General features: G+C 36.5%; 1 protein-coding gene across 3 annotated transcripts in view; it reads right to left on the bottom strand.

Moving 5' to 3' along the window:
• Positions 1-1371: 1371 nt before the first annotated feature.
• The window catches only part of cd99 (CD99 molecule), a 29582-nt gene continuing 16928 nt past the window's right edge, over positions 1372-14025 (bottom strand). The window contains exons 8-13 of one of the 3 annotated variants that reach the window (XM_088913317.1): positions 12106-12195; positions 10977-11000; positions 10749-10769; positions 5307-5423; positions 3973-4026; positions 1372-3760 (exon numbers count right to left, since the gene is read on the bottom strand). In XM_088913317.1, coding sequence (XP_088769443.1) covers positions 3732-3760; positions 3973-4026; positions 5307-5423; positions 10749-10769; positions 10977-11000; positions 12106-12195 — 335 coding nt within the window. In that variant the 3' untranslated portion in view covers positions 1372-3731. Of the gene's footprint in view, positions 3761-3972; positions 4027-5306; positions 5424-6076; positions 8619-10748; positions 10770-10976; positions 11001-12105; positions 12196-14025 lie in introns of those variants that run through there. The other 2 variants (XM_088913318.1, XM_088913319.1) reach the window with 2 other exon arrangements.

Genomic DNA, 14025 nt, shown 5'->3' with positions numbered 1-14025 from the left:
GGAGACAAACTGTATGGGTAAGCTCAATGTTCATATAAGAACATAAGAAAAGCTATAAATGAAAGCAGGTCATTTGTCTCATTTAGGTTGTTTGGTCTTAGGTACCTAACAAAACCCAGGATTGCTTCAAGTTGTTTTTGAAAGAAGCCAGGTTATTGGCTTCAACAACATGGCTGGATAGTTTATTTCATACTTCCACCATACTTTGTGAAACAAAGTGCCCCCTATTCTCAGTTTTATATTCTCTTCCACATTCCCACTTGTGTCCTCTGGTTCATGTTTCACTGTCCATTCTAAATAAGTCTCCTGGGTTGAGTTTGTTTGTGCCTTTGAGGATTCTGGATTCTTGTGTCAGGTCCCCAGTAGTCTTCTTTTTTCAAGACTATATAAGGTTCAGTTCCTTCAGCCTGTCAGTTTAGGATATTCCCTTAAGTCTCAGAATACAGACTAATTTCCAGTCTATATGGGGAAAGGTGAAGTCTCCCATGTAAAACTACTACTGCTTTAGCACATAAATTCTAATTGTTTTACCATCAACATCTGCATTTGGTGGTCTACAGCACTGAGTGCTATACTGTTAGAATGTTTATTGTGCAGCTTGACCCACGTAGAATAAGACTCATTTCCTCTGGCATCAGATCCTGTGCATGAATACTCTTTTATGTCACCAAGTGTGACACCTCCCCCTTTTCTTTCCTGTTTCTCCAGAAGTGCATCTTCGCCAGTGCCACATTCCTCTCCATCATTGTCGGTTAGCCATGGTTCTGTGATTCCAATAACATCATAATTGCTTGCTAATGCAGTAGCTCCTCTCTCACGTGATTTGTTTTTTTATGCTCCAAGTATTTAGGTATAAGCAGTTTATTACCTGGTCCTTTGTTTTGTTTTTTGGTTGGTTTTCCTTTTGTCTCTGGTCCTTAGTAAACGTCCTCTGGGATGTTCTTTGGTATCTCCACCATTCCATCCATCCATTTTTTAAACACTCTATCCCATTCAGGGTTGCAAGGGAGCTGGAGACTAACCTTGCAAGTAGTGGGCGCCAGTCTGTCGCAGGGCACATACGTGTACAGATACAAACAGACACACACACTCACCCAGGGGCCAGTTATCCCAGAAGTAAATTAACCCACTAGCGTGTCCTTGGACTGTGAGAGAGGAAACCAAAGCATTTGGAAGAAACCCACACAAACACAGGGAGACCATACAAACTCCACACAGACAGCACCTCAGGTCCAGAATTGAACCCAGGGCCCCAGCGCTGCGAGGCAGCATTGATAATCTCAACACCACTACGCAACCCTTCCATTCTAGTTTGAATAAGTAATGAAATAATTAACACTTCTCCATTGTGAAATGACATCTCCAGCACAATTAAAAAAGGCACAAATTTATTCAGTTTAGAAAACGTTAAATGATACAGAAGAACAATACAATCACTTTTATAGACACCTGCAACAAATGTAATACAGAGAGAATTAAAGTCAACTTTTTTGAGAGAGCAGACTAACTAAATGATGTAAAATGTCAATGTTAACCAAAATAATTTTAATACTAGATCACTTCAGAGTATTATATGTTTGTACATTTTTGCAGTCTACTTTGGGAAGATTGGTGTGAAACTGCTTTGTGTAACAGTTAAAAAAAGTTTGGATTGCTTCAAATGTATTTAGGTAATTTGGGAAAGCAGCAAATTAAGAAAGTAAAGTATTTGGTCAGAGGAGAAAATAAAGCCTTATAGTCTTTTCAGAACAGTGTGCAAATGTCAGCTCTTCCCAAAGGTAAACTTCTTTACGATATCTTGTGTTTAATTTTCATAAATCTCATTCTTACATTTTTATTAGCCTCTTCAATAATATATGATGTGAATCCCTATTTTTCTTTGCTGGCAAAATTCCATGTGAAAAAAACAATAAAGCCACAAAAAAGGAAATTTTCTGTCTGCAGATAACGGAATTAATAAAAAGTACAGTTTTTAAAATAAAGGCAGCTTTAATTCTAATGCACAATACAGCTCATGGTTTCTCTCTGTGTAAAAAAGTATCTTCCAAATTAAACCATCTCCTTTGTGTTCAGTTGGTGAATTTCATCCATATGAAGTTTACTCATTGAACTTCATTTAACATTTACCATTCAGGAATACAAGTATATTGTCTTTAAATAAGAAAGTTTACAAGGTACACACACGCACCCAAAAACACTCCAAACAATGCAGAAACACAAGAAGGATTAGTGGATTAATAAAGATTACAAGCTATTCCAATAAATTTTAAAAATCACTTTCCCTTTTAACAAACCCTTCAAAGATGTTACAGGGAAAGAAATCAACCAAAAACTTTTTACTTATGTTTTATTCCTGTTGGATTTTAAAGTTTTTGGTGATTGTGATTAAAAGTGCACATGTACTGTATCAAATTCTACATGCTGTCAATATTCAAAACAAGAAAACAATGGTTTAAGACAAGCATCACAACTAAAAATCGAATGATGAACAGGCTATAAAATAGAAGTTTCATTTCCCCTGAAGACGACTAGATTTGAGACCTCCTGTTCTCTAGTCATGTGCCATGGAGTCTGATAACTTGAACTGAAGGGGTTAGTGTACAGGTTCTTGATGTTTCAAGAATACAATGTTGCTCTTTTAGCATTTTAATACTGTGTGCTCTTGGTCAGAGAGTAAGCTGTGTGAGCCCTGCAGTTAATTCTTTCAGACTTTCTTCTAGCTGTTATATATAATCACATACACTTACTATTTCTCCTTGTGCAGACTGGTCATACTGCCAGCTCCTTAACTTTCACAAGGTGAAAACAGATCAGCTCCGAAGCCAAAAGGAATTTTGTAATGTATGACATTATGCACCATGCTATATAACACAAAAAGGGCCCTTCAAACAGGCGTGTGCATCACAAACATGTTTTAGGACTCAAGTACACTGTATTCAAGATCACCAAGTAGAGAAAAGGCTGTTTTGAATGAGGTTTACTTGGTGGCCTATGAAGACACATTCAAATGAATCTACCTATACAGGGTTTTTACTGTTTTATAACCTGCTAAACTAATACCTCACTGAGACAAACGCTTCAGAACTATTTCATAAGCAGCACTGGAAATAATGAAAGCATTTGCTCGCAACCAAACAAATGAGATTCATAATAAATTATAGATATGTCACCCATTTTTAATCTAAAATTAGATTGCAACACAAAGGCAGTAAGAATGTCTTTAATACAGATTCATACAAATAAAGCGTTACTGTATAGTCCTATAAACAATAATGACTACATCTGAAAATGAGACTGTTCTATAACCAGACCTGGTGTCCAGAGTTTGTGTATTCCCATAGGAAATTTTCTATCGAAATAACTTGGGAGGGTAATATTATCGTGTACAACATAAAACTCTAAAAGCCTTAAAATTACTTCTATTTCATTCCAAATGTACTTTACCACACAGTATGTAAAAATATTTTGTTCAGTGGAGAGGATAGTGCATTTTTCTAGTTGTCTACAGAACAAGTAAAGCAGAATATGAGTCAGCAAAATGTGAACATGAAGCCTTTTACAAAATAATATTTATAAACCCACTTTACTGTTTCTAATAAGTTTCATCATCAATAGCTGAAACATAAGTGTTTATCCTACTCGAGTTATAAACACAGACATATTTTTGGAGATGCGAGGAAAATGGTGTTGGGATACGCTGATCCTCAAAAGTAGAGACTTGGCTGAAGGCATTATGATGACCTTAGCAGGTTGCTGAGAACTGCAGTTTGAGGGGGGGGTAAAAAAGAGAAAAATTAGAATTCTAATAAAATAATGCGTAATACTGGCATATTACAAACCACACATTTCAGAGTTATATGATTTGGTCAAATCTACAGTAGTTTCAATGCAATGATTCAAAGATCACACTACTAGTTTGAACACTTTATGCCTCCTTTTTTCCAGAAAAATGGAAAAGTCCCCAATACTCACTTTGAGGTTCTGATTGGGTCCCAGACTGGGTCTTGTTTCCACTTTCTGGATCACCTGTGACAAAACGGCATCTTACTTTGCATTGTTTTGAACATCTTAAAAGAAATAACTGACAACAGCCTCCAGGCTATAGGACGATAACCAGGTATAAGCATGCTTCTGAATAAAGATAGGCAGGTAAGTAACCAAGGGTTCCTCTATAACTATTAATCTATTATGAAATACCATTACTTGTCAGGATCCCCTATAAGTTGAATACGATTGGTATGAATGAGAAAAAACTGCATTCTGGAAGGCAGTTTGAAAATATAGTAAAAGAAACATGAGCAGTTCTGTTTGGAGACGTAACACACTTGCTCTCCTTAAAAAGGGCCAAGTGCATCTTCAAATGTGAACTTGTTGGCATTCTGCAAGTCTGCATTCTCAAATAGTTTTGAGTTATGCACATTTTACAAACTCCAGCATGTTATGTCCACAGAAGGGATTTTTGCTGTCTATTGTTTTTTTTTTATGGAGCTTGTATATGTTTCTCAACAGCTGTATAATTATTGATTGTGTGTAATGAAGGTCACAAGGTCCGACTCTGTGATGCGGATTGGTTCTTTAAGCAAGGACAATCGTGCTGTGCATCCAGAATGATAGGCACACATTGTGTCATTCATTTAGGTTAGGTTTGCGCGTTTGTCTAGGACAAACTACCCAACCATGTCGCTAAAGCAAATTCTCTAGGATCATTCAGTAAATGGCTGAATAAGATATGCAGATCAATGAGAATCTAAATGAGTAAGAAAGTCTGAATAGCCTCTTCTTGTTTGCAATCCTAATTTCATTGTTGGTGTTTATTAAGAAATATTTTTTCTGGACTCGAGTTATTAATCATATTTTTTAAAACCCCAGTATTTTCAAATTTTCAAATCAGAGATGTCCATGTTAGGAAGGGAATTTCCCCTTAAAAATTCTGACAGCTAAAGTGAATTATTTTAGAAGTAAATCAGAAGTATATCATTAATTGCAATAGGTGTTCATGTACCAGGACATCAATATTTTGGTCATATCTGTTGTACCTGTGTAAACAGAGGTGTACTGTATAATAGTATTAAAAATAAATTATGTTTAATAGGAAATTATATAAATTATATGAAAACATTTTAGTGCAAAACACTTGAGTTTTATTTGCTCTTTATCAACCAGCTTACGGGAAGACATTTCATTCCCTGAAAGAAGAGTCTGTGATGGTACCTCTAATTTTATGAAGCAATGATTAATCATTCCCCTGATTAATATTAGCAAGCTCTACTGTCGAACATCCATACAATTATAGCATTTGTACTCACCACCTGAGATTTTGAAGCACAGCTTCTTCTTTTGGTAAGCAAAGTAGCTTGATGCAGCCCCAAGCAATGCCACTCCCACAGCACTCACAATACCAGCGATTTTACCAGATCCTTCTGCTGTGGGAACAGGGGAGGGGGAAAAGAAAACATAATATAAACCTTTTGTTAATTTTTTCAATGTACTCAGCTGTTAATCATTAAATCAACTAAAGGGAATAAATAAATGTATATCTTTTAACCATAAATAGATTGAAAGTGTTTCTCACGATGTTGTGCAACACATAAATTAAAATTTCCTTCCTCTGACTGATCATCGTGTGATATTTTATGAGTACCTAAAGTTATTTTTACAATTCATTGCACTTCTGAAGCTTGTGTGTAACGTTTGAAAAAGGATTTGGCATAACCATAACGATGTAAATGGATATTATTTTGCCGAAGTTTGTCGTGGAAGATTCAGTTTGTAAGACATTCATTACAAGACAGTTCAATTCCCCATCCAGCAGAGGGCAGTATTTATCCATTTCTGTTCATATTACAATAAATTCTCCAGAAATCCTCTGCATTTTAGGCAAAGCTAAAATAATGTTAAATACATTTTATACCTATAGACACTTAACATCAACAAAATATGAACCAGTAATGATGACTTGACAAATGTTATAGCCTCTGTGACAGAAAAAGGAAATGGAGGTTTCTTCACAAGAATACTATTAGTACAGTATATTTAGTATGACGCATTTTTGTCAAAAAAAATACACACACTTCTTGAGGTAAAAGATTTTATTATGCTGTTAAAAAATCAAATGCTGTTCACAGCAAATATCTGAGTGTATAGAACCAAAGAAACAACAAAGAAATTCCTCAAAAAGTCTGCAACCTAAATACCTTAGAATGAACCTGCTTCTGAGCGTCATACTGCAGTACAGAGACTCCAGAAGGACAAAAGTAATGTGAACACAATTGGCACAGATGTTGGGTTATGACTTGCCCTGGGGGATTCTATCAAGTCTGAAACCTGCTGGGCCTCTTTCACACTGACACTTTACATTCTAGAAGGGCTAAGCAAGATTCTTAATACACAGTACAAAGAACATGCACCTTCTACTATATAAAGCACATGTTGCAGTGTTATTGTGCAAGTGGGATGACTACTTAATCTTAAAAAAAAGCTTTGGGTTTGAGTTAAAAGTTTGAGTAAAAGTTGAACAGCTGGTTTCAGTTTTCTGTACATGCATAATTGTAACTATTTTTTTACTTGATTTGATTAAACACACAAAAAAAACCCTACATGAAACACAATATGCATTCTTCTAATCATTACAGAACTAAGAGCTTCATTTAAAAACCAAAGTACAATGTGCATGAGGACTATTAAAAAATAACCCTGCTTTCAAGACACAAGGCAACTTAAAAAAACAAAAACATCAACCAGAAAAACAGACATATTTAAAACTAAGTATTGATAACCTCCATCTCCAACAACATTTCATTAAGTACAATATTTGTTAAACTGTTAAACTATATTTGACAATGAAACCTTCTACATTTATTGATTACTCACTCATACTGGTAAGAGGCCATTAAGAATTCTCATTCACTGATTCAAGATGCAGCATGTTTAAAGTCACAAAAGATAAATTTATTACACTTAACAAATGAATGTTATAACATTTGGGATGCCATACCTACACATTTTCAAGTAAACTGTGTAAAATACGATGTAAAACACATTCTTCAAAGTGAATCCACTCTGACCATGTTTATATAGTACAGTTTTGGATATTTATCATTAACTCTAGCTCTTTTTATAACATTTATAGATTTCAAGTTTTTTTTAGGTTTGAATGGAGTGTCTTAATTGAGAAGGATTTCTTGAATTTGAGAACGCCAGGAGTTTTCAGAAGGAGGAGGCATTAGGATTTAGCTATTTTGAGATCAAAGACCTCAGGAAATCAAGAATGATAGTAATAGTAACTGCTCTAACCACATCGAAATGTTTTTGCAATCTCCCAATCTGCAGTTAGCCCTTTCCTCAAAAGCTTAATGAAAACAATAAACTAGCTGCACAACCTGCCAATCAGACGATTGAAAATCCAAATCCCTTCGCAAATGTACAACTCCCACAGTACAACTGTCAGGCTAAGTCTTGTCCTGCACGAAGCTTTGACAAGCTTTTAATCATTTCCCCCCCCCCCACTGCCTACCATCCCCTAAAAAGTCTTCTATTTTTTTGAAGCAACATGATGTGATGACACCATCTTTCAGATTGATTTGGATTTTGTCCCTTTAACAATTAGTAAAAGAGTGCCAGGGAGTGAATATCAGCCCTCATCTCAAAAAACAGAAATACACCCAGTTACAGTATTATCAAAGGTGTCAAAGAGGGCACCCAATCTTCCACCTCTGAACCTTATGCCCAAAGCAATAAACAACCAATACCTGTACAAAGAATGCTTAAATGTTCAATTGATACTTATTCTCAAGAGTAAGGCAGAACCAGATGGTAACATTTTCGACAGAAATATACAGTACATCATGTGAGTCACTCTTGAAAAATTAGATTACTGGGCGTTGAAGATGAAAGTCACAATACACTTTAATTTACCATTTGAGTTCAATATTCAGAAAAGGCCAAAGGACTGCATGAATACAATCCTGCTGCAAAAACCATTTTAAAAACATTAAGCAGTAAAAACAGACCCAACACCTCTACTGTAGAAGCCATACAGGTCAGGTGTCCCCAACACTTGTCCCAGAGGCCCACAAACCTGCTAGCTTTTGTTCCAGTTGAGCTCCGCGTCGCACAATTGAACCCTCAATTGAGTTAAATAACACAATTCACTTGAACTGTTGGATTGTTGTCATCTCTTTAACATGCTGGAATTTGTCTTTTAACTATTGCATTTTATAAGTAAAAGAGAAACCCACGTTTTGAGTAGAAAAATAAACTTGGAACTGTGCTATCAAGCAACATGTTAGTTCAATTAAGGCTTCAATTAAGTAATTAAATTCAGACAGAATGAAAAGCAGCAGGAGTGTGGGCCTCCATAACCAGGATTGGGATCCCCTGATATAAAAGATCCCACATAAACTGACAACTGAGGCAAGCCTCGCACTAATCAACAAAAATGTACAATTAGTGGCAGCCCCCAGAAAGCTAGTTAAATCATTCCTTCATATCGAGGATCTCCATGACACGTTCAAACAGTGGCACAACTACTTGTTTTAAATTGGTTATCCAAATTCTGACGCTCTCTGGCATGTTATCGTTTAGTAACTTCAGAAGCTGTCTCCACTGATGTTCTAAATCTGTAATAAAACATAAGTGGAGCAAAGTTTTAGATGTGAGTAACTGACAAAGTTCTTTTAAAGGCATTTCTCACCAATGGTACAGTACTACACATGCTGCACTGACTTTGTTTATATAATGCTTGTATGACATCCTTGATATTGCAGTAATAAACAAGGAATGAAGCAATACTGTATGTTTAAACCAATCACATGCCAATGAACTACAATCATTATTGTTGTTTCTCCAGAAAAAGGGTTGGAAACCAAAGATTTAGTACTTGGATGAACTTCAGAATGCAAACAAATACAGCCACACTGTCTCTAGGGGGCACTATTACTACAATCTTCCACAGAAGACAAATTTAATCTGGGCTTGAACAGCTCTGACTGATTGAATCATGAATACCCTTGAGAACTATTTTAAATATTAAGACAGAACTACATTATTATTATGTACTCTGTGGTAAAGCACTGTGAAGGGCACTATAGTACATTAAAATACAGCTGATTTACTGTAGTGTTAAAACCCAACATTATATTGCTTTATAGTTAACCCTGATATCGGTGTTACAAAACTTTTAGGTAAAAGTTATCTTGTGAAGGATGTAATCTAACCATTCGTTTGTTCTAGTAAAGACAGGTCTCCCCAAATATCCCAAAATGTTAATGTATGATTTAGAGGAAGGAAATATTGTAATAAAATAAAAATGAGAAAAAAAATATTCAGGTTTTTAATTAACGTCCAATTTGTAATTTCCAATTTCCCTGTATATTCTTAAGTAGGAAAAAGACTTACTGTAAGTCTAACCTAGTGACTTACGGATTAAATAGGCATTCAGTAAATGTGGTTTAATTATTATTTATTATTTTTATACTTTAAAAAGTCATTTCAAGCAATCATGATTTGACCAAATGTTTTATAAAATTAACTGGCTTTCATATAACAGGTTATCTGGTAACACTGCCTTCATGAATACTGCTTTTCTAAATCATAAATGTTTTGTAAGGGGTTATAAAACAAGTAGAATTTTACTAAAAAGAATTCAAGAGAAGAGTGGCTAGATTATAAACCTTTACTTTTTTCCAGTACTAATGAAAACAAACTGTTCCCGCTTTCAATGTGATAAAGCTACTGCTGGAACATGCACTAACATGAGAGTCACTGATAAGGGTACTATCACTGTGTTCTGTATCACGGACAAGTTTTTTTTCTTGACAATGTCATGTGTCAAGTTAAACCCAACCAAAAAGAACAGAAACAGACGGATACATATTCCTTGCTTGTGTGATAATTAAATCCCTTAAAATGTTTTGTTCCAGTCAAAGGTTTTACTTCCTTTCAATCAGGAAACACATTTCACGTAAAAACAACAAAAACCAAATAGGAAGTTAGTAATATGGCTCTCCATTATTCTAAGTCTTTAACTGTCCCTGTATTGATTTCCAGTTTATTTTTTAAATCTGTTGGGAGATTTCCTAGCACACCCCACAAACATAACAAATTGTAGTACTGCACTACCACTAAAGTCAGAACAACAAGAACAAGTAGCAGTCACTGGTTTTGTGAACCCAGTACCTGGTTACCATAACAACAAAACAACCACCCTGGCAACCAAAGTGAAATTGCAGTTTTGCCCAAAGTTCTTCAAAACATAAATAAATAAATCATAACAAAAATGACTAATTTCATTAATCATTCCACAAAGAAGACAAGTCAACTAAGGGGAAATTTAAGTCTGTTCTAGAAATAAACTTTGAGTACAGAGTCTGTAAGCACGATCATAGAAAATACTTATCTTAAAAAGTAAAATGCAAAATAATCCCCACCCCAAAAGTAGATATACGTGAAAGGTACAAAAATCAAACATACATAGGGATATGCCAGAAACATAAAAAAAATAGATTTTCAAAACTGTGAAGAAGCAGCAGCACAAAACCATCTGACTGATTTAAGATTGAACAAAATTCAAACAAAAGACAAGACGTTTTGGTCTGTATGAGCATGTTTCAAAGAAAGACTGATTACAAGCTGCATTTTTATAGTCTGAGGCGATGTTGAAGAATTTCTTTATGGAAGTTACAGTCACAAAAAGGACACTATACTATAATAAAAAGGAAACATTGTAATTATATTAAATAATTATTTACCTTGAGGTTGATCAGATCCTCCTGAAAAACAAAATAATGAAAATTCAGTTTTTGGTTTGTAAATAAATGCCGACAATAAGGAAATAACTACCAAAGATACATACATCTCAAATACAACTGAATATGTGAGTAAATATACACATAAACATAAGTATTCTGGAACAATTTTCATAATTTAAATCATATTGACACACTGTTCAAATGAAAAATAAAATATCCAATATTTACCTTGAGTGTCACCCTCAGCTCTCCCTGTTAAAAAAAAACATATATGTCATTCAAAATCAACTACAAGATACTGTAAAAAACTTGTCTCATACTGTTAAGGGGAAAAGCCATCTAAGTTCGATTAATCTTGAACTGTAACATGAAATATTAATGATAACGGCTCTCCCTCATGGAGAAAGCGTTATCTAATTAACCTCCATGGCTTTGAAACTCATCAGTATACAACAGGAGCACCTCCCAGAGGTGTCCTGCCACATCTGTGCCTAATGTTAATTCTGCAGATCTGGCCTGTACTTCTGTCTCATGAATTTAGGTTAGGCAAAAGGATTGTGTAGGTGATTACTGGCAGAGGTGTTGGACTCAAAAAAAGTATCTGGTGGGTTTGAGGTAGCAGCTTTGAAATCTGGCATTACCTCCTGAACCCCAGGAGCCCCAGTTCAAGCTCTAGACACCTGTGAGAATGGGGTGCCCCCACACAGTCCAGGCCCCCAGAGAGGGAACCCAGATAGACACATTTTGATTAAGTTTTAGAGAGTCTCTGTCTCTAGTGTATATAAATATACAGGGAGCTCCCCATTCACTTTTCTCATACAAATGCCTGAAACATTAAATACCAGATGTGGGTAAAAATAATTTATTAAGTCAGAGCACCTATCTCCACTCTGGAATGCTGTGGATGGTAATTGTAGTACATCATACATAACTTTTTTACTGGTGAATAATTTAATGGTCTCTTTATAAACAGCATAGGAATATCCTTATACGCTACAGGCACTCTACTTTATAACTGTGGGTTGACTACAAATTGTTTTTTTTTATAAAATGACTTTGGTTTCCCAAAGACCACTAAGAAACAGCTGAGGTCATTGCTTAAAGTTTCCAAGAGTTAATTTTTTTTTTTATAACAATGGTGTCTCTCCTTTTTCATGGATAAAATCAAAGATTTGCTATGGGGCTAGAACTCTCGAAAAACCTCAAAACAGTATTCAGAGAAGCTAAGACACAAAGGAGAAGGCAAACTAAATCCCACATGGAGTTAGAACTAAATAATAACCCCAAGAATGACAAAGAATGTCCAGAAACATTTTTCCTGTTCTTGTAAAAAAACAAAACTGCAACATAATCCTACCTCCACTCCTGCCTCCACCCTTGCCTTTATCAGGATTATAATCTCCTTCTCCAGCAACATAGCCTAGGTCATCATTATCAAAAGATCCACCTGAAAGAAAGCAAATTTACAGTTACATTATGCATCTCCCTGGTGGCGAGACAGAGATTACGCCTGTAAGCAGGAGAGGTCAGACTGCTGCAGCAGGCAAGCTTGTCAGGATATGGCTGCAGTCGTCCAGTCTGGAGAGGACTAATTCCTAGGGCCAGAGGCACAAAACTACATAAGTCTAAACATCAAGGTCATCTTAATCTGGTCACTTAGACTGGTCTAATACAAGTCAGTCAGATGCGCAAAAACGAAAACAGATTTTTGGCAATTTTGGCCTGAATAGCCGGCCTCCTCACTCCCAGAGCTAACGAACGGTTTGGATCTTTGTTTCCATAGAAACCACTACTAGTCAAAACGCATGGCCTCTCACTGCAGACTCAGGCACTGTGAGCACCGAGGAAAAGGGTGAAATGGGAAGAAATGTTCATTCTCAATGGGAGAATGTACAGGTCCAGGACTTTATGCATTGAGGTTTCAAATCTCACAAACCCAAGAGAAAAGGGGTACAATGAACTGAGCGGAAAAGGCAGATTTTATGCTTGTTGCTCAAAAAAAATAAAGCAAGAGCTTGTGAAAGGACAGATAGTTGAAAAGTATGAGAGGAGGAGCCAACAAGAGTCTTGAGAGACGAGGAAAGGGAATAAAAAGAAACAGGCAAGAGGGGCTGAAGAGAAAAGGAAATGTTCATGTGCCCGTTGTAAATAAAGTTTAGGGTCGAGGACCAGAGATTGACCACTGGATACAGGATGAAGGAGGTGAAGGAAAAGAGGATTGGGAATGAAGTGAGTAGTTGGAGAGGGGTGAAAACAGCATGGAGGAGGGTTAACAGTGTGGGAGGAAGGAGAAGTGTCGAGAGAGCAATAGGGAAGCGAGTGCAGATGTTGGTGGAAGGACGTATTCATCTTTTTAAAAGTTTGCACATACTATAATTTAACATAGAAATGCAGATCACAGCAAGGAGAAACATGTCTCACAACAAAACTAAAATAAAGAGAAATAAAAAAAATAATGAAGTGAATCTGGAAATTGAAATTTGTTTCTGTATAGACTGAGATGGTTCTTGGAGCCACAGAGTGTAATAAAGGGGTCTCAGCCTTCACTCACCCCTGCAAGATCAATTGTTTTCACCTAAGTGAGATCTGCCAGGGGGTGGCAGAGTGGAGCTTTGGTTAGCATTACTGCCTTGCAGTGCTGGGGCCCTGGGTTCAATTTCTGGGGTGCTATCTGTGTGGAGCTTGTATGTTTTCCCCATATTTGTGTGGATTTCCTCCTGGTGGCCGGTTTTCTTCCAACTGACTCTCCTAATTGGCTCCCAATTGGTTAATTGGCTTCTGTGAAAACTGGCCCAGGTGAGAGTGTGTGTGCGTGCCTGTGTGTCTGCACACAGACTGGACTGGTGTCACGTTCCTGCCTTGCACCTGTTGCTTGACAGGTTAGGCTCCAGCTGCCCTGAATTGGATGAAAAAGTTAGAAAATGGACAGACAGAAGAATCAAAAGACACTGCATGTGAAAGGAGACAGTAACATGGGGAATTGGCACTGAGTAGGACACACAATCTAGATCCGATAGCATTCCAGCTGCATAAATCCGGAAGCACCCTGTTACAGGGTATTCCCAAAATCTAGGCTACCAAGCACCAGTCACACGCTGACAGAGAGGACCAGGAGCAGTCTCTATCCTCAACTCTTTGTTCAGGTGTTACTTAGAGTCTATCAACAATTTAAAATGGGTCAACTGATGTGCCAAACCCTTAGAAGATTTTTCTGAGGATGACTAAGCTGTTCAATTCTCCGTTCAATAGCTAAATGACTGGCAAAGGACTGATTTTT

The sequence above is a fragment of the Atractosteus spatula genome, chromosome 4 (genome assembly GCF_055471065.1).
Source record: "Atractosteus spatula isolate fAtrSpa1 chromosome 4, fAtrSpa1.hap1, whole genome shotgun sequence".
NCBI lineage: Eukaryota > Metazoa > Chordata > Actinopteri > Semionotiformes > Lepisosteidae > Atractosteus > Atractosteus spatula.
The sequence above is the reverse complement of the archived record's forward strand: the minus strand, read 5'-3'. Positions and strand labels throughout refer to the sequence as shown.